Genomic DNA, 22,182 nt, shown 5'->3' with positions numbered 1-22,182 from the left:
GTAAATCCGACACTTCTCGTTTGAGCAGTGCCGCTTACAGATAAATCGTATGCTCGGCGCGTTATTTCTGTGAAATACGAAACTTTTATTATTGGTGCGTGTTCGTGGTGAACTATTTTTTGTAAATCTTATTTTATTTTGTTAAAATAACATATAATTATTTATTTATTACATATAATGTCGCTAAAGATAAATTGTAGCGACACTGCGCGCGTTATTTCTGTGAGATACGAAACTTTTATTATTGGTGTGTGTTCGGGGTGAGGATGAAATATTTTTAATAAAGAAATTTTTTAATATATAAATTCATTTATCAATAAATTGGTTACTGATTAGGAAAAATTTTTTTATTTTTTTTGTATATGCAGCATCCCCACTTAAAATTTTTAGTGGGCTCCACTGGTTCATTATATACTAATAAGTGTAACTTTTTAATGTACTTTATTTAGATGAAGAAGGCATGCTTATATTCGTATATATATATCCGCCTATCACGTGTAAATTCACTCGAAATGCTTCCTGTTCATCTAAACTCAAAGTATCTATAAATAACACAGGAAAATACAAACGTTATTTCAAGGATGGAACATAAAGAGTTTCTTCAGTAACAAAAACAATACGTTACATCATTATGTCGTAATTTTGACGGAGAGTTACATAAATGTTGATCGGATCTCCATCGAGGCAATGATATCCATAAACGGTTGACTAATAAATAGGTCGACATTTGTAGCTGATGACTAATACGCGTTAATAGACAGTTTATCAACCCATTAATGTTGATAAAAACATTCCACTGCGAAGTAAACGATATGTCAGAAATGTATACAAGTCATAACAAATATCAAGGTTTTGACAAATTCAGTTGTTTTTATTTGGATGACAATGCTGCTGAAAAACTTACAATCAAGGGAATTAACTAACGTTGTTCTGAACTAAAAAGGATATAGATGGCGCTGTATGTTCGGATGATAGCGCACTGGTGCGCCGTCTAAGTTTTGAATGCTAATAAATGTCGAAAATCTGCTTCACTTAGCGCTGTTTTGATATAACGCTACTATTATGAAATTCCTTAGATTTCCTTCTGTTCAGGGTTTTTTTTTTTTTTTTTTTTTTAATAATTATGTGACTTTTTAAAGCTTAAAACGAATTATAATGAAAAACATCCTTAAGTGCAGCGTAAATTTGAAAGAAAATATCTATTCTTTGCTTTGTGGGCATTTGAAGATTTTCATTAAACATATTTCATCCAAGTTTTCCAACAAATGAAAAATTGAAAGTATTTTTAATTATGTGTTTAATGTTATGTTAAATTCTAAAAATGTGTAGGAATTATTTCATAATTTAATTTTTAAACCATTTTCAAATTTTATTATTTTAATTATTATAATATTTATGTATAATTTGATACAAAATTTTCATAATTAATATACCCGATGACTGCTTTTAACGGAGAACTCACTCAGGTAATTAATGATTTATTTTCCAGGAAAAAATTAAGAATATTAATTTAAGAATACTTATATAGGAAATCGAGCGCTATTAAAAATAAATGAGTTCTGTGACATCTTTTTTTTTCTTTATCTTGATGAACTAATGTACATCCTAAAATAAAATAAAAATAAATAAATATTAAAAAAGTGAACTTTTGACCTGGTATGTAAATAGGTTGTTGCATATAAATCATTAACTTTTCTATTGGCCCAGATCATTAGAATAGCTACCAGGTGTTGAATTTATTGATATTTGTCTGTCTTGATAGGAGGATAAACTGATCAGTAAAAAAAAAAAAAAAAAAAAAAAAACATCAACCACGAAATAAAATTTATCTTCATGTTTGAAATTTGGAAAATGACTGCCTAAATAAAATCTAGCTATGAAAAAGACGGTTACTTTTGACTTTCCCTTCTATAAAACTACGAACGGTATGAATTCATTCTCTGAATCCGCGTTCTAAAATTTTGATCAATGTAGGAAATAGCGTACTGAATTTTATTGAAGCATAACCAACTTTATTCAAGTGCAAGTATTCAGTCATGTAACATGACATGCATTATTAAAACACACGTGTCATGTCAGGTCATAAATGTGAAAAAAAATGTTACAAAATGCTGATGATATCAACAACAAAAAAACAACAAAAATCGTTGTGTCATTTGAGATCAAGGTGATGAAAATACTTGCGAAGATGAAAAGGCCTCATTCTAGTGATGATGTTTTATTTTTAGGGAATAGTCTAATGAATGTTTCCTGTTATTTACTTTCTAACAATTGTTATTTAATTAAACCGTTGTTTCTGCTCTGTTTTAATGAATACTTTCTACATTCAAGCATGACTTATACAGTGTTTGCCTCATCATTAAATGAAACGTCATGCATTATTTCTAATGTTAATAATAGCTAGTAATTTAATCGTGAAGCTACGTTTCTCCATCTATGTACCCACTAAATTATTTGCATCATTTAAATATATAACGAACGCTCCCAGAATATTAGTTTTATGTTATACTAGAACTAGTTTTGGGTTTCAAAGATAATTTTCTTGAAGTGACGAACTTCTCCAAAGTTTTTCTATGCATCATAATACATCACGAGTAGCACTTACAACATTGTTGGTCTATATTAAATGTTCTTCACTTGTTTGTTGTAAAGTTAGATGCTATAATGCATACGAAAGTGGAGATTTTAAATAATAACTTACGAGTTTGTCGACCAATAGTCTCCTTGTCGTAAATATACCGGACATTAACGTGTTCTCCATCTACAGAAGTCTCCGAAGCACTGTAAAATACTTTGTCAAGCGGATGTTGACATTATGTTTCCAAGGCAGGTTTTTGCTTACGTCCTCGGGAATGAAATAGACTAGGGGCTATCAGTGGCAGTTGTCTTGATGTAGGAAATTTAGTCGACAAATTATTAAAACAAAGGTGTGGTCAATGTTGTGTCGCAACCTGGCGACCGGGATTCACTGAAATAGGCAAGGGCTTCTCCTAAAAAATGTTGCTGTTACATATACCTTTAATAAGCGGTTGGATTACGTTTTCACGTAATGGATATGTTTAATTCAATTTTATCCGCTTAAAAAACAGATAGAACACATTCTAGAATACGTGTGAATCCAGGGTTAGCTCATAAATAAAATTGGTTTTTATATTTGCTATTAAGTTTCACTGATAATGGAGATAAATCTTCAAGCATTGATACTCACGTGTTATTAAGACATCTACAAAAACCGAAAAAGGATAATCACTTCAATTCTAAATGGTGTCGGATTAAATTTCTTGATTTTTTTTCGTTAAGATTCCTTTTCCTTTCTTGGAAATAACTTTTTGTTTTCTGAAAATTACACCTACAAACATTCACGATCTGGTGATATTCAACATCTCATTTGCCATACTTGATTGTAGTAGACTAGATCAAGCACCCTTTTGTGTTTATGACTGTCCTAAAACGCAAATAAAGCTACTATACATGTGGTAGTAGTTAGTATCAATTTCTGCATGTAGAATAGCAAAATAAAACTTCAAAATGTTTCATTATAGTTTAACTTTCTTCTTACGAATTCTTTATCATTATATTATTTTTATTATATTGAAGGTAATAAAATGAAAATTGTATTACCTTCAATAAATCAAAATATTACCATTTAAGTAAAAATATGAAACTAACAAAAATTTATCCACCATTGCTCGAATTCAATTGGCGTTAATTTCAGTCGTAAATTCATACAACTTACTAACTTCTTTATCAAAATCGAGTGTAAATTATTTTAAATTTTCAAAAATTAAAAAAAAACCAACATTGCATGATTGAATACGAAAGTTGCACAAGAAAATACAGACGCTCTAACTCAAATGTTTTATCTGTATGCTGTTAATCGAATCCATGTTTCCTCAATGCAAAGATCCACTGAGTCATCAATTCGATCTTCAGAGAACCCTACACGTTGGAAAATCCCTTCAGAAGCTTATTAAGAAATTCGAAAAAACAAAACAACAAAAATGATTTACTTTTTGCCGTGCAATTTTACTATTCTAGAGATGAAATCAATTTCAAATAAATTATATTTTAACAAAAACTTTATTAACTTAATTATTTAATTCGACACATTCAAGGACTAAAATACCAAATCATCACAAGAGGATCTTATAACAATAAGCTAGCTCAAGCATAAACCGGCACAGATCATTTTTAGGCATCCTCTAAATATCATTGCTTTATCGACATTATATTTATACCTAGCCTCTAAACCTACTATAGTGAAGAAGCAATAGCGCAACAGGAATGGAAACAGTCCAACAAATCATAAAAATAGGTACACTTTATGTCTAAGTATAATCTTGTTACTGATCTCCAAGGGAGAGAATTCTTTTGAATTTTTTACAGCGTAAGCAACTAATGCTATGCGGTCAATGTATTATATTTAATACTCGCCGACTTTTCCTGGATGAAAATCCCCGATTTTTCAGCAAGAAAATCACATTTAGGTATATTATCTCATGAATTCAACACGTAGGTGTTAATACTGAATCAATGACCTTCACGCCCAGTTGGCAATGCACGCAAGTCTCACGGCCTGTTAGTACTCTCATGGTCTACAATAATGTTTCGTGTAGGATCATGCAGTTGATTTATTCATTTATTTTAATGCCGAATTCTTGACTCAATTGCTGTCTGAACTTTTTAGAAGTTTGCAGTAGTGTTGTATATATAATTTTATTTTCCATAACTTAGGTATTCAAATGGCACAACTGCAACCAAACGGTATAATTTTTTTTTAGAAAAGATCTTGAAAATGCTCTAAGAAAAGAAGTTCTAACCGTTACTTGCGTATTCCTAAACCTAACAGTACACTACAAACGATAAGCGAAAAGGAAAATCCATAGATACGCAATAAAGAAAGCATTCATTGGATACACGAAATCCAATACATAAACAGATCAAATAAAAATAAACGTCAAGATAAATGGCTGAATAGAGGGAAGATACCATTATGGTACACTGCATGTTTACAGCAAACAGACTTCATCGCTGTCTTTTTATGACTCGCATCCAGGAAAGATTATCAAACTATAGTACATTAGTACCGTGAGGTCCTAGCTTTTTTTGGATAAGAAAAATTATATAAGAAAAAAATGAAAAGTATAAAAAAAGTAAAATAGTTTTAAAAATTGTAGACATATGGTCTATAGTTTAGAAAGAGAGACTGCCAATCGGCAAACTAGGACAAGAAAATAACTATAAAAATAATAATAAATAAATAAATAAAAATAAAAACAGATTAGTGAAAGAATTGAACATTTATTTCAAGATTAACTACCGGTTCGTGATTCAGAGACAGGGCAAAATCGTTCGCTAAAATGAGTTTAATTTCTGCAATTCAGTTTAGCATAGATCACGTCATCTTCAAAGCACATAATTTTTTTAAAAAAGTTCACGATTTCCTATTTTAATTTTTACCACTGCGGAAGCTACAACCCTTTACTCGATTGTGTTTTATAAACAACAGGAAGTTTACCTTACGTGTTTCATATAAATAGACGAGCTACATATCGATGCATTTGACATGTTATATCACACCTGGAGATCAGGGATGTGATGTCTAGAGAAAAAAAAAATTAAAACTTTTATAACACACACAGAGTTTCCTTAGCGGGAAATGTTTATGTATGGAGCGTAAAATGCTCCCAGCAGTCAACATTTCCTACTGTTGTAAAACCATGCAGAGTATATTGGGAATGAGAGATGAGTGTACATTTAGATTATTTATTTTCATACTATGGTTAGAAAGTTTACTAAAAAACAAACTTCGATGCTTGTACCGCTATCGTTATTTTGAGTACGATATATATAGAAACTGTCTGAAACAGAGAAAACAACGACATATAGCGAACGTAATATATAATGCAAGAAGCTTACATTAGTACAAAAAAGCTAAAGTTCAAACTTTTTTTTTCTTTTTGCTATATATGACTTTAGAATAAACAGTTCTTCCCGGTGCGAATTACTTTTATAAGTACACCACTTTTTATTTGATACAATTTCAAATTTCACTTATTTTTGTATTTGTTTTTAATATAGGTGGTTCGGATAACACACTGTGTAGTCCTGTGAAAGTGATGTTTGCCTCTACAGTGCTAGACAACGCGAAGAAAGATCGCTGAAGGTTTGGGTTCGAGTTACCAACCGGAGGAATTTTTTTCTTCAGCAAGTTCTCGAGTTAGCCGATCCTGTGAGAGTAGAGTTATTTGTCCCGGAAACTCGAGTTTTATTTCCGGATCTCAGGAGAGAAAAAAAAAAATCTTAGCGTTCTCAATCTTATCGAGCGACAATCTGTTTTGCCAAGCTAACTGAAGTTTCATTTCATATACAACAAAAATACCTGCCTGTTGTATATATGATTCTCACATGTTCAAATAGGTGCTGTTATTAAGTTTTGATTGGTTTGAATTGTAGTCAAATCAATTAAGCCTAAGTGGCCATTATACATTGTATTGTGCTTATTAATTGGATGTGTATTTTAGTCAGTTTACTTGTTTTATTGGTCACCGTGCTCGGACTCGATGGATAATATTTCTCATTTCAAACATAACAACGTCACAGGGAGATCTGCTAGTGTAATTTATAGGAAAAAAAAGGAAAGGAAGAAAGGAAAAACAGACTACATAGCGCATTCAAATTGTTTCCGCTCTCCTGATCCAACCAAATAACTAAAATAGCCCTTACTGGAATGATGACCTTCCGGACCTCTATCAAAGCCTGGACCTCCAAGAAGTGTGCCAAAATAATATGATAAAAAAAAAGCATATATTCAATGACTCATCAGAAATTCAGCTTCTCACTCACTCTGCACTACACAGCCTGAAAACGAGCGTAAGAATATCATCAACAAAAATTCCAGAGCAGAGTTGGTAAAGGCCAAATGCCACAAGATTGCCTCCTGCTTAAATGGCACTTGAGTCTTCCAGTCTCTTTTATTCTCAAAAAAGCTAAAGCTGTTGACTTCTACCATTTCTTGTTTTCACCTCTCATGGTGACAACATCTAAAGACAAGGCAGAAGACCTCTTGATATCAATCTTTTCCTCTAACTTTTGTTCAGATGTTAATAACTGCTCACAGCATTGCTAATCTGACCTTTCACTATATATATATATGAAACCATGAGAATGATCAGTCATAAAGATTTTTTCAAAATACGTTAGCAGCAAAAATTAAATAAATCTTATTAAAAATAACAATCACTTCATCGTATCAGTCATTGAACTTTCGGAAGGCTGTCTTTATTTGTGTGAAATTTGAATGCGAGTATAAGTTCCAAACCCACTACATAAACGAGCCAAAATTTTACCAATAGCTGCTAATTAGAACTTTTAGTTCGTGTTAGCGAGGCGTCTTACTAACACAAAAAACAATGAAACAACAAGATTTATAGTAGCGCATTATATACAAATTTATAAGCAAAATGGCGGATAAAAGTGTTCGGTCTGTTAGAAAATAGACCTATTCAGTTATATTTTAATAAAAAAAAAATGGGATATTAAATTTCATTAAAACTCATTAATCTGTTGAAATGATCTGATTTTAATCGTAACAGCTTAAGAATGGCTTATTTTTAATTTCTTTCATCAGTCTAGTAGATTTTTGCCTACAAAATACCTTTTTTCTAAACACAGACGGCTTAACATAACTAAATTTAAAAGGAAAGTTTAAATCGGTATGTAAATATCACACTTTTACACATTAATACATTTTTATAATTTTCTTAAATTTATTTGTAAGTTCAGTTCATGATAAAATTTCGGTGCTAAATTTTTTCAATTATCTAAAATTTAAAAAAAAAAATAACTTATAACAAGCCAAAGTAAATAAAATTTTGAGAAGAAAGGGCCATATGTAAGTCTGTTTTTACTTTGCGGCTTAATAGTATATCCACCTATTATTATCAAATATATTATCCTAATGAGAATCTGTTGCTTTCAAGGTTTTCATTTAATAATCAATTTCTTTCTCATTTCTTAAAAAAAAAAAAAAAACTTTTCACTTTTAAACTAGTAGTTTAACAGGTCTTAATTATCAGCAAATGAAAATGTTAATTAAAAAAAAAAAAGAACTTGTAAATGGTGTCAAATAAAGAATGGCAAATAAATCATGTATTAGACGAAATAGCGTCTTATGTAGGACGAAGTGCAGTTTATGCTCTAATTAATCAAGAATGCAAACTGTTAGAGGTTACTTGTTATGTTACGTAAGGAAACACACACACACACATACACACAGATAAAAAAAAAATACACAACACTTATTCCATTGGTGCAGTAATATTAGGAAGCGACAACCGGATTCTCGCATCATCTTATTTACGTTATTTTCGATGTTGTACACTAAAACTGAAGGATGTTTTTCATTTATTATTTAAAGTACATTTTCCTCTATCATTTTCGTAATGGAATATCGATTTTTTGTCACCGAGCATGAACATATGAATGTTTCATGTCATCTGCCATCCAGTCAAGGCCCAGTTCCTAACAAATTTATCATCAACACATTCCCAAATATAAGTCTGGATAAATCTGATGTAATTCTAATAATCTCCGTATTCCACCCCCCCCCCCCCCAACACACACACACACACCTACACACAAAGAAATAAACATGTTTATCGTCTCCTCGTTTTTCAGACAATTTATAATATACATGATTCAGACTAGTCGGATAACAGCATCCATACATTTAAATCACAATCTTAAAACAGTTTCAAAATAATGGTAGTCGACATTTTGTTTTTATCTAAGCAGAAGCCTTTGAAAATAGGCTGATAAATCTAAACAGAAGAGCAATCCCTCATAGCAAGTAGTTTACCTCCGTGATGCAATAATGGTTTCCCGTTAAAAAATTACCAGAATCATTGCTTGTTTCGTCTACTAGAAATTTAATCATCTCAGCCAAGCACGATTCCCTGCCTTCAACGCGGCTTTGAATGTCAAACAGGTGGTTGCATAATAAAGGCAATAAAATACACTTTATTCTCCATATATCAATTGCATAACAAAACAAGTCATGATAAGGATGGCAGGGGTATTTTTTACCTGGAAAAATGACATTTATGGGTCAAGGTAGGGTTGTCAGGAGGATCACAGAAATATATCGGCTTGGGACTTTAAAAAAATAATAATTTCACAATAGTTTGATAATTAGATAGCATTTTACCTCAAATCAATAAGTCATTGACGTCATTTGGCTATCACCTCACCAGGCAAAGCCTAAATGTCCAACAGTATCCATCATTGGTTTTTACTTTCTCATAGGTATATACCAGAAGAGCCTCTGTAGTTCAGTCGGTATATAGACGAAGCCTTTTGGTCGGAAAGACCTGGGTTCGATTCCGGTCAGTGACATGACGAACCTTTATTTGGTTTCTTTCGACGAAAGGTGATTTAGCCGGTCTCATACGGAAGGTAGGATTTTTTTTTTTTGCACCAGGAAACTCAGATTTTTTGTCCCCCAGAACAGGCAAACCGGTCCCGAACACATGCATCTACAGACATAGGACACACGGGGAGGCATAGGGCTATCCACCTTATCCTCGAGGCGGTCGCGGTTTCAAATCGTAATAGGCCATGCCTAATACGAGAGTAACGGGCCACTAGGCCTAATATACGTGTGAGGAGGAGGAGGATATACCAGAAGTTCCAGGAACAGCATGTCACAAGGCTAAATAAATAAATATTTAGCCTTCTACAATGAGTTTTATAACTTCATGAAAGCCTATAAAATAATGTTAATATATTAATCCACAGTTTGAGTCTTGAGAATATTAAATTTTGAAATTTCTAGTTAAGTATTGTCTCCATCCTATATCAACCTACATTCCCATCTTTCCAACGTAAATCTATAGTTTCAAACATAATTTCAACATGGTTCTATTTAAAAATAAAAATAAAAAACAAAATTACTTATAATTTATCTTGTAGTATAAATTTAATTTATTTTTAATTTTATATATTTTGCTTTTTCCAAATATTTACAGAGAATTTTGTCATATGGCGATAACACCATTTTTGTATTTTATACATTCATACTTTAAACACATCGGTGCTAGGAAGGGAAAAATCCATTCCCTTGGAGGGTAATGTATAGCAATCTGTAACCAATGAAGTTCTAACTGAGGCTCGGCTATTGCTGTTACCCTCCTGCCATGATCAGAGCTTTAATAGCTGAATAACACCTTATCCCTACACTGTCCCCTACAGATAACGGGAAAGATGAAAAGCATTCTTGCTTCGCCCCTTTAAGCCAGTCCATATAAGGACTATCAATTACCGGAGATATAGATTCAGGAATCGACCGTGAGATGCGGTGATTAATACCCTTGGAGAGTAATGGATGGCAATGCTGTAGCCAGTAAAGTTCTAACTGAGGCTCGGCTATTGCTGTTACCCTCCTGCCATGATCAGAGCTTTAATAGCTCAATAACACCTTATCCCTACACTGTCCTCTACAGATAACGGGGAAGATGAAAAGCATTCTAGCTTCGCCCCTTTAAGCCAGTCCTTATAAGATAAGGGCTTAACTTACCGGATATTTACGGAAATGTCAACTTCTAATAAAGAAATTTACGGAAATGTACACTTGCACTAAGGAAAAAAATTAATGTTATGAACTTAAATTCAAAATCAGATCGCTAACCAACCGTTCCAATTTCACATCCTGACTTTATTCCCGACTTCAAGAAATCAAAACAAAAATTATAATTTCGAAGTTTACATATCTAAAGATTTACAAGCTTACCTCATTAATTGAAGAACTCCATTGAAATCAAAAGGAATCAATTCTTCATTCTTTATAATTTTTGCTCACATGTAGACAACCCACATCATAAAAATTACTTTTATATCAAATGTATCACTTCAATCTCACCGTGTGCAAAATATATTCCTTCACGCCATAGGTTACTGAATGCGCAGCTAAAAGAGGTTACTGCTGATTTTCTATGCATTTTCTGTGTCAAGTACATTTATACTTGTGCAGTGAGAAAGAGCCTGTAGTAGACGGAGCCTTGTTTCCTGTTAGCCATACAGGGAAGGACGCGAGATCAGTTTGTCCTCTTTAACTTGGCGAGTAGCGGTAGCGAGTTTCCCGTTTACTCTTTCGAACATTGCCTACTTCTTACAACAATGACGCGAGTAGCCTATAATCTATTTTCTGTCTTTTTTATATTTTTTTTCTGCGTGCGCTGCAATTTTATGATACGTCAAACAAATAAAAAACAATGCGATTTATATGTTTTATCTCTTTATTTCGTGATGTCATAAAATAATATATATATCCGCACATATCTAACTTGAAATAGTTATTAAATATCTCATCCCTCATAAAATTATTGTTCGTGCTTATCATTTTAAAAGCACCTACACGCGAAAGGCGGTGTCTATTTTTGTTGCTTAAATGGTGATAATCCTTTGGCTAATGTACGTGACTGCCACCATGCGATTTTTTTTTTTTTAAAGTAAAGCAAAAAAAATATTGAATGCAACAAAATCAATCAGTTTCTTTTCCTCGATATTTTTTACATAAATTAATGTTTTATACATTTATTACTATTATATTTGTTACATTAATTAACATTAGCAAATGATTATTTCGTGTAATTTTATTTCCTGTACATTATTTCTCATCCTTTATGATGCAAATTTTCAAGGAAGCAGCTTCGAATTGCAATTCAGGCATGTGTTTACCTTAAGGTGGGAGATAGATTTCATTATTTGGTGTGGGACTTACTATCCAGCTTATTAAAGTCTTAATGTGGTTTTTAAACTTTTGATATTTTTTTATCTGAAGTAAAATTTACAAATTATATAAAAATATAAAAAAATATGTAATTATTCGTTAATATTATTCGAATTTGAATGCAACATTGCGGACCTAACAAAAAAAAAAGAATACTATATAAATGGGAATTGTGCAGAGGAAGGATTCATAAAACAAAGTGCGTAATTTTATTTCGTTGAGTTAAATCAAATTTGCTCAAAAAAAGTTAAAATATCAATTAAAACGAGTGTCGCCATTTCAGTCAACAAGTTACATAAAAAAGTTTCTCGCTTTTGAAAGTTGGCAACTGTGAGACCTACTTGCAAAGATTTTATGCAGCAGTAAGAGCCGGTGGTATATTTTCTAGTGAAGGTTGCATTTTCAGACGTTTGCCAGCAACAATTGTCTCATTTTAACTTTTGAAATCAATCAACAAGTATTACAAAAAAAAAAAAAACAGGTTTGTGTGTGCTGTAAAAGGGTTACTGTTTTTTCATTTTTTTAAAAATATTTTTTGACCCAATCCAGAAATCCTGTTTTAGAAACTTAACAACTTTATTTCAATTTCTCCTCCTCCCGAAAAACATTTACAAATATCCATGCTAATAAAAGGAATTCGAACCAACGTCCTATTGGCTGGAGAGTGAAGACGCTACCACTCGGATAACCAGGCGTTCATATATGCTCATGAATAAAGCATGGAAATGAGTATAGCTTTATCTAGTAAATGATTTTCATCAGTTTAAGAAGACCTAGATGTAATATGCAACAATATCAGACATCTCATAAATAATAGATTAATTTGGGAAAAAACCTTGTCGATAAAAATCTAGTAATACTTTAAACCTAATTGTGTTGAACTATCAAAGTACCCTGTGTATTCTTTGAGGCTACATATTACCAGGAAATGATGCTTTTATTTTTATTTCTGGTTTGTTCTTTAAAACAAGGATTATCGCATCCATCCATGGTACTAAAATACTATGGATTTACAAGCTTTCGTTGGTAGATTCACATCGTAAATGGCGAGGCTACAACTCTCCTTTCTAAAATTGAATTCTTGCTTTGAAGAACACAACAGGGACTTCAAGCATTCATATTATGTTCATTCACGTTCTCAATCCAATTGGCCATTTTATACTGTGAACTGCAAAGACACGTTAGTCATCACGCGTGTCTACCAATATTGGCGTAAGATTTGAGAATCGCTGCAGACAGAGCAAAAAAAATATTTTTCAAGGCACCTCTCAAAAAAAAGCTTGTCTTTTGTGTCAGATATGGAAAAGACAGCCCGATGTGTTATTAGTCCGTAGAGATAATAATGATAACGTACTCAATCCGTATATATATGTAATATATTAATTAATAATTATTCCGACATGATTTGGCTTTTCTGGAAAGACAATAAATTACTATTGCTTGCTGGTTACACATGTTAACCTCACACATGCACACTTTTTCGTTATTGCTTTTATTTTTCACGGTGAATATGTTTGTAAAACAGACTTTGTACAATAACCGTTAAAAAAAAAAGCAAGAGCTAGCAACTATTGTCATCAGTATGCTCAATGAGACAGACCCAGTTAAAAAAAAAAAAAAAGTCAAACAATGGTGTCCTGAAGTGCAGTAATTTTCTCGAATTCTGGAAAGATCACGAAGGTTATGAGGTCAAAAATCATACGGGATAAGATGGCAAAGAAAAAGTCATTAAGCAAACAAATAAAAAATAAATAAACACCCCAATATTCCTCGTTTTTGTCGATCCATTACACATTATATTCTATTTTTGTGTAGGACGTTAAGACTTATTCACAGAAGACATTTTTTATCTATTGACGCCACCTAGCGGAACTATACGTTTTGTATTTTAACTAAATTGCGATCCTTATCATCGTCGAAGTGGAGTGGAATTCGCAACACTTCTAGTATTATCTGTAAATAATACAAGCTTAAGACGGGGGAAATAATCTAACCATTGAAAACCAGGACGGAATCTAGGCTCTTAAAGAGGTGTAAGACTAGAAAAAGAAAAGTACTGTTATATGGAGCGTAGTGAAGTAAATGAGAAGGAACCAATTTTTCGTCTTTTGTCATAACGCGGATGTTTAGAGAAAACTATTTGAAATAATAACGAATAACGCGTGAATCAAAGGATCCGAAAATCTTTCGACAAGATGATTGTTAAACTAATCAAAAATAATCTTTTGGGGGTAAGTTTTGACAGGATAGGACAGTTGTCAGTCCTGATAATTGTACAAAATTATACACAAAAGTATTCTCACGTTGCAACACCATTCTACATTGTAGTTCGGATTACAAAATAATTGGAAGCATTCCTATCTATTTTGAGATGGATTATATCTTTTGAAAAGCAGCTATTGTTTTTCAAAAATTCTCTTTCTAATAAGTACACTGAATTATATATAAGTACACCGAGAGCGTTTCGTACGGGACCACCCTCTAATCCCTTCATAGAGCCAGGTTGAAACTAACTTGGAATCAATGACGGACGATCTATCGGAACCAGAACCCATCGATTAAATGGGTTGAGATTGATGATGCGTTTCGTTGTTTCTATATTAAATCAGGACTTCGCACTCTTGATTTTTCATTGCCTAGTATGAAACCACCATACCAAGAGGTTGGAAGCTTGAAGTGATTTGACCGATTATTATATTTGTTCTATAGATTAAGACTTCCAGATTATCTGATAATATAGTCACCCACAATAAATGGTCGATAGGTTTACATCATTTTTAGTTTTGCATTTTTGTTACAATGTAGTCAGAAAGCTGCGAAATTTAAGTCATTGATATGGAAACACTAACCTGTTAAACCAGATTAAGACATATTCAAAAAATCTCGTTACCATTGCGTAAGCCGTTAACATTTGAATTAATCGTCTGACAAAAGTTTTAGGTCAGTTAAAAGTGCAGACCAGATAAGAACGACAAGGTCACGTATCCAAGGGTGTTCTCTCGCTATTAATGACTTCGCATCTGGGAAATGCAAATGTTGCTTACTAACTGTTCGTCATATGGTACTAGTGACACTAATGGTTAGCTAGGCTATGTAGACTGCCAATGTCACGTTCAGCTAGAGCGTAACTACAAGCAAAAAAGAAAGTGCGAACATGCAAATTATTTTTCGAATTATTCGAACTGAATTATTTCGAACTGAATTATTCTGAGCTTTGTCATTTGCAGCTGTAGAAAAGGCATCTCAATACCTGATTTTTCTTAGCAGTTGTTTTTATCGTTCTTCAAATACTGCATCTAACAAGAATAAATCATTATCATTGCAAACATGATAATAAAGAACCTAATTTGCTATTAATAGTTACAGAAGATTTAATCAGACTATTACTAAATTATATCTTACAAATAATGAAGATCTGTTATATCGTATTTTCAATACAACTACTGTATTTTTGTTAATATTTAAGCGTATATTATTCCCCCCCGCGTAAGTTTTAAAATGCTAATTTTCCTAATCCTAATATGGACTTTATAAACTCAAAATCTAAGGTTCCGAAACATTTCTTAAGTATTTACAAATGGTAGAACGTCAGCATGACCAAAGTGGATCAAGACCTTTGACTTTTTTACCATTGAACTTTGACCTTTCAATAAGCAGTAGACGCTGGACTAAGTGATCGCGACGGTTTCATTTTGAATCCAGTAAGAAGCATGCGAAAGGTCACTCACATAAACTTTATGAATATTTCCATGATCGGGAAAACACCGTTCAAGTCTGTTTTGAAGATTTCTCAGTAATTATTTTGGTTGTATAAGTTTTTTAGAATATATTCAGCATTGGCTTCAGGTTTTTATGATATAATGAACGAAAGAGACCCACAGAAGTCAACTTCATTCTATTCAAGAAGTAAGCGCCTAGGTGATGTAATAACGATAGGACAGGGATGGGAAGTTTCTCTCTCTCTTTCTTTCTCTCTCTAAATCTGTGGATGGAAATAGTCAGAACGAATGCAATAGATGCATAAATTCAATATTCATTTCATTTATTAATGCAATTCAAACATAATTTTTTTCGAGAAACTCAAAAACACTCTTCTCCAATGTTTTGTTCTGATGCAAGTCAGTTCCGAATCCCGCTGCAATTGTCAGAAATCGCGGATTCTATTTAACGTAATAAGTATTTCACTCTAAGTATGCATAGTAGAAAATAATTTTTAACGTGGTACAATCTGTGATATATTTTAAAAAATATTTCTCATTTTATGTGTGAAATATAAAAATCCAAGATGCTGTATAAAGTCAGCAGGTTCCGTTTATTTCTTCAACTCATCCAGTAAAACAAAATTAGAATTTTTGTGTTTAGAATTTCATAAGTTAGTCACCAGTTTGTCAGCCTACTTTTACCCTTTACCTTTCTCTTTGTGGTTCAAAGGAATCCATTACGAGAAACTCAAAATCAATTGTAACTAATAGTTTCTAACAGAGCTCTTTGACTTCAGGACTTACATCGTACCACTTTCAAGGAAGAGTTGATGAATTCAAAACTTATTATGAAGGTGGGAAAGAAGACAGACAATCATCAGGATCTGTAGTCTTTCCCACTTTCATAATACATATTTTAGGCCACTTCCCATAAGTAAAATAGGCTTATGGAAAGTACCTTAAAACAACATACATAATATCAGAACAGGTTTAACTTTACAAATTAATAAGTTGTCTGCAATTGTAAACTAATACGGTAAAATCAAAACATAAAACTTATATGGCAATATATAGGAGACAATAAGCAATTTATATATATATATATATATATATATATATATATAAATTGCTAATTGTTATTATATTATTATTTTTATTTTTATTGATTGATTTTTTTTTTTTCATCAAGTATGGTAGACATTTTCAAACGAACCTTACAAGACCACTGGCCTTAATAATCTTGGAAAAAGTCCCCGAAGCGTGTCTTTCTGATTATTTATAAAGTGAGTACAATTATTTCCATCATAATTAGGACGAGAAAACTTCTTGAGGTCTTTAGGTCAAACCAACTGACTTTACCATTTAAGGATATGCATGTAGGCATCCAACGTGATGATAAAGAATTGATATGTAAGTAAATAGAGTAGCCAACTCTCATTTAACGAGGTTGGTAAGCCAGAGTGAATTATATCTTGGTCCGATTAACCTCTTCAGGTAGGTCTCACCCCGTATTATCATCCCATTTTTCCTTTAAAGCACGCACCAGGAACATGAGCTCATTAACCTCTACTTATACTTCCTATTAGAAAGAAACCTATACATACACAGTAGCCACTAGACGAGACATATTCTACAATACAGCACTCTAACTCCAATCACTTCGCTATCATCTTTATCTATAATTTCACCTACTTTTTTTTATTATTTTTTTTATTTTTATAAGCATGACATGCCTGCTGTAACTGTGTTTCCAACATGGCGATAACAACTCACGCAAACTTGTACCTTTTTGACATAAGGTTAGAGTGGGTGTGGTTTTGATTTTTGTTCTAATTTATGAGTAGCCATTTTATATATGTATATGTGTAAGCTTTTTTCTTTTTCTTTCTTTTTACTTATTCATTATTTTTTTTTGCCTACAACTTTACTCCATTTCGTAGCTGTAGAATAACTAGTCACGATCGGTGTTATTTATCTTTTTTTTTTTTTTTTTTTTTTTTTGCCTTTTTAGGCAGGTTACTAAGCCAGCCATAAAGCAGGCATTGCAATACGGTTGTCGGAAGCAAACAGGATTTATTACTTAGTGAGATAAATAGTGCGATAATAGGTGCACAGGATAGTAAAGTATTTTAACAATAATGGCCGTGGAAAATTGATAAAAATCAAGATGAAAACACTTAACCTGTAAGTGGTTTATTTTATGATCGTATTCTGTGCGTGAAAAAAAAAAAATCTTTCAGCGTGAATTTCTGTGTTTAACATTTGTGAATGCTATCGCTTTAGATACGACTGAAATGGAAATATTTTCCCAGTTGAAAACATAAATAAATAAACAACTTTCGCATTTATCCTTCTTGTAACATTTTATTTTAATTTATGTAATTTAATTTTTTAAAAAATTTTTTTGAAAATCATTTTTAATTAAAAAAAATGATTGATTTTATTTTCAAAAATCAATCAATCAATAAATAATTTATTTAGTTATTTTCATTTCATTTGTTTATTTTCTCTAGTCGCTGGAATGTTTAACGCCAGGCCATTTTAATTTATTTTAATTTATGTAATTTAATTTTTTTAAAATTTTTTTTGAAAATCATTTTTAATTTTCAAAAAAATGACGTTGATATTATTTTCAAAAATCAATCAATAAATAAATAATTTATTTAGTTATTTTCATTTCATTTGTTTATTTTCTCTAGTCGCTGGAATGCTTAACGCCAGGGGCCAGGTGATCAGGTTAAATAAACAAGAAATATCAAAGAAAAAATTCGAAAAAAAATCAGATGATAACCATATATGCATTATTCGATGTTTTTGTCATCATGATCCGATTATTATTATTATTTATTATTATTATTATTATTATTATTATTATTATTATTATTATTATTTTCTTATTTCGATTTCTTTTTAGGCATTTGTGCTTGTGCATACACATATAATACTCATAGAAGTCCCCTCCCATCCCTCGTTGAACCACGATCTTTATTAATAATAATTTAAGTACAATGGCATTGATAAAAATGCTGTCTTTACATGTATACAAGCTCTTTTCTCTGGATGAATAGTTTCACTACAATAATGTCTTTTACTGGCAGCTGATTGCTTGATTTGGGATGCTGTTGTTTTCTTAAACAACAGTAGAAGAGAGGAGGAGGTTACCCACCCACCCACCCACCCACTGTCTTTCAACGGAGATGTAACAAGACCGGTAAGTCCAGTTGTATAAAAGCTTCGTTGCAGTGAAACTAGTTCAGAAATTACTTTATTTTATGAGAGACTTCCGGTCTACCATTGAGGCGAAGCGGTTGCTTAGGAGATGCGCGTGTGCCAACTACTGAACCTTGTGACATGATCTTAGTGCTACAATATATGGAGGTTTTGGATTGTCTCTATACGCAAGTTTCATCAAAGAATGAACTGTTTGATGGTCTATAAACGTTGCTTGATTTCGTGCTGACCATCTTAACGAAATAAAAGAGAGAGAGAGAGAGAGAATGTTCAGAAAACCTCTAAATATTGTTTAGCATTTAATCTATCTGAACCCCAATGTTATGTCAGTGATGAATATACTCTAATGTTTCAAGAGGTGGTTGGAGTAACTGCTAGCATTGCATAGACTAAGAAGGATTGTTGTTTTTGTTGGTGGTGGTGAGGTAGCAAGAACACAAGGCAAGTATATCGTGTGTGTTCACCAGATACTTTTCTGTTCTGAAGTAATGAAAAAAAAACCTCGAATTTTTCGGAAGAGTCATCTCTGCATGGGACTTGTTCATCTGGAAGTAAGAGAACGGCATCAAATAGATCTCGGTTGTCCTTAATCAGAAATGATTATTATAGTTCAGATTTGCGGATAAACCAAACACAGAGAAAAAGAGAGAGACCCGGAAATTAAATGGAATGAAGAAAAAAGAACACAGAGAGAGAAAGGGAGAGAGAGGAAGCAAGGAGAAAAGAGAAAGGGGTAAAATCGAAACTAGAGAATGCGAAAAAAATCGAAACTAGAGAAAGAAAGAAGCAAACAAAAAAGAGTTCGACATTACAACCCAGAGAGAGAGAGAGAGAAGGAAAATCTGAGACGTGGAAAAAACAATGCAAAACAAAAGAAACAGAATGATAAGGAAAGAAAGTAAAGAGAGAGATTTAAAAAAATACCAAAAAACATCAATATTAAAAAAAAAGAGAAATAGAGAGAGATTATTATAATTGTATTTCAAAATTTCTGCACAACAGAAAATGTACAGAGAAACGTACAGAAAGTGTTCATCTTTCATATTTTGTTGTTGTTTTGTGTTAATGAAGTTTCGAGATAACTTTATAGTTGAGTGTGATGCATAGTTTAAATTAAATAGTAAACCTAAAAATAACGGATGGCTTTATTTTTCTTGTGCAAATTCAATGTACAAATTCAAATTCAACACTTTTTAAGTTCGATTTATGTGTTCTCTTCTGTCCTTCGCATAAAAAAAGAAGCATTTATCCACAAGATTTAATTCTTTCTCCAACAAGTAATAATGAGATATGCGAAAATTCTACTGTTGAGGGGAAACCACCTGCATCTGAAATATTGTGTAACATAAACAAGTGTTCTGATTACTTTTCTTCTACCTAGCATTTGTTTCTCTATCTAAACAGTATTTTCTACCCCGATCCCTTCCCCTCCAATCATAAAATATATTCATTAATCTTATCTCTGCAATGTAAGATTCTGAATTAAGAAATATGAATAGGATATAAAAGTTGCATTATTTAATATGCAATAAAGTTAACCCCAAACAATTTAGGTCGTGCACCATCCACGAACGATGAGTCAATCAGTTTACGAAAGAAGTAATTAATATAAAACTGTAATTCAAATCCTTTATCAATCAGAGAATGCAATACAATCCATGAAGCGAATTAAAATACAAAACATAAATGAGCATGGTTCATAAAAATGTCAATTCGCAGGTATTTTTAAGTCATTGCAACTTCAAAGAAGCAACAACACATTACTAGAAGCACGTAATCAAGAAACTTACCAGATGGGCTCAAGATTGCTCTCTCTCTCTCCTACACTCTTAAACAGTCAAGACAGCGAGAGTACTAGCGAGGTAACGCTCCGTCAAATAGCACAGTTCCCATCCAGCAAAGTAGGGTTGTACATATCCACGTGGGCTAATAACCCCTACATCGTCAAAAAGGCGAACTTCAAACGCTACATAGTGACAAAAGAAACGATCCGAACGACTGTCGACAACCGAATGCAATACTCCAAAGTACAGAAGAGAATGTGTGTATGTATGTGTGGCTGTGTATCTAATATCACGCTTTGGCTTACCGTTAGGGTGTATACTAATATGGGATTGGCCTGCTGCTCTGACAGGACGTCATGCGAAGCGGATGAAGGAAGGACAATCAACTACCGTGTCGGTCTTGGCTGACATTTCCGTTTTTGACTCTTCCCGAATTTGTAGGCTATGGTTTCCTTTTGTATTAATCTAAAACTAGAGGTAGTAACAAAAAAAAAAAAAAAGGATCAAGCTTCAAGAGAATATAATTATGAAATGCCTAATGTAAAAGATCTTACTGTATTCTTAAAGATAAGGAAGTTGTATATGTGTGTATGTATGAGGGAGGGAATCGTTGCAGCTGATGTATTTGATTTCATATGAGTGGGATGCATGACAACGTATACACTTATGTAAACATATCTTTGGCATGGGCACGTTAGGAAAAAAAAAATTAAATGTGCCGGGTACGTCTGATGGAATGTTTATTTAACTTAACAGTAAAGGGCAACACCTAATATTAACAAAATTATTCCATAGGTAGATCAATTGAGATTTAATTCTATGGTAAAGTTCATTGATTTTATCTAGGAAGTTTAGGTTTCATTTAGCGGTTAAATACTAATGAATGAAAATATAACTAAATATACTCAAGGACACAACAGACTAAACAATGACTCCATTAATAGTTTTAAAATAGTAATAAATGAAGCCGTTTGGTTCTCAGCGATTGGAATCCACTTTTTTCTGTGGGGAGGGGGTGGTATGATTTAGAAGCGGCTTCTGTAAATGCTTCGGAAACCGTGGGAAGACGTGCGAATTTCTTAAAATATAAGAAATTAAAATTGTATTGATGCATGTGATTTTGTACGATTATATATTGTAATCATATAAATATTATTAATATTATATATGAATAGCAGATGCATAATGAACTATATTTCACATAGATATATAATACAAATTCATAAAATGGAAAAGCTCTTACAGGCTCCGAGGGTATATACGCTGGCATGTAGTGGATACATAGATGCCGACCAAAATGACAGTGTCTATACTTTGTACTCTGTATTTTTTGTTTTATTTTTTAAGGAAAAATGATAGAAAATAAGCAAATCATAAGCGCTCCGAAAATAAAAGAAAAAAGGAGAAAAAAAGTAAATAATGGTAATAAACCCACAAGAAGGTAATAGTTTATTTGGCCGTAACAATATACAATAAAAATACAATAAAAGGCTAATATCAACTATAATATTACCAAAATACTGTTATTTTGGTAATACAATAAGTTGAAACGGAAACCACGTGGAGCGCGGGAGCTGGCACGGGCTGGCCACTGTTCAGTGATGCTTGCACGATGCTGAAAAGTTATCGTGCGAATAGATCTAATGAGCGATTTCCAAGTATCACACAGGATCAATCC

The 22,182-nt window shown here is 32.4% G+C and overlaps 1 protein-coding gene across 2 annotated transcripts in view; it reads right to left on the bottom strand.

The window, feature by feature from the left end:
* The window catches only part of RapGAP1 (Rap GTPase activating protein 1), a 457,436-nt gene extending 436,726 nt beyond the window's left edge, over positions 1-20,710 (bottom strand). The window contains exon 1 of one of the 2 annotated variants that reach the window (XM_090391964.1): positions 20,511-20,710. Coding sequence is in view for 1 of the 2 variants with exons in the window: in XM_090391963.1 (XP_090248089.1) it covers positions 10,790-10,794 (5 nt within the window). In the remaining variant the exon portion in view is untranslated. Of the gene's footprint in view, positions 1-10,789; positions 11,134-20,510 lie in introns of those variants that run through there. The other variant, XM_090391963.1, reaches the window with a different exon arrangement.
* Between the last annotated feature and the right edge of the window lie 1,472 nt (positions 20,711-22,182).

Source organism: Typopeltis vanoorti, chromosome 4 (genome assembly GCF_054136105.1).
Source record: "Typopeltis vanoorti isolate ZY-2024b chromosome 4, IOZ_Tvanoo_1.0, whole genome shotgun sequence".
In the NCBI taxonomy this organism is placed as follows: Eukaryota; Metazoa; Arthropoda; class Arachnida; order Uropygi; family Thelyphonidae; genus Typopeltis; species Typopeltis vanoorti.
The sequence above is the reverse complement of the archived record's forward strand: the minus strand, read 5'-3'. Positions and strand labels throughout refer to the sequence as shown.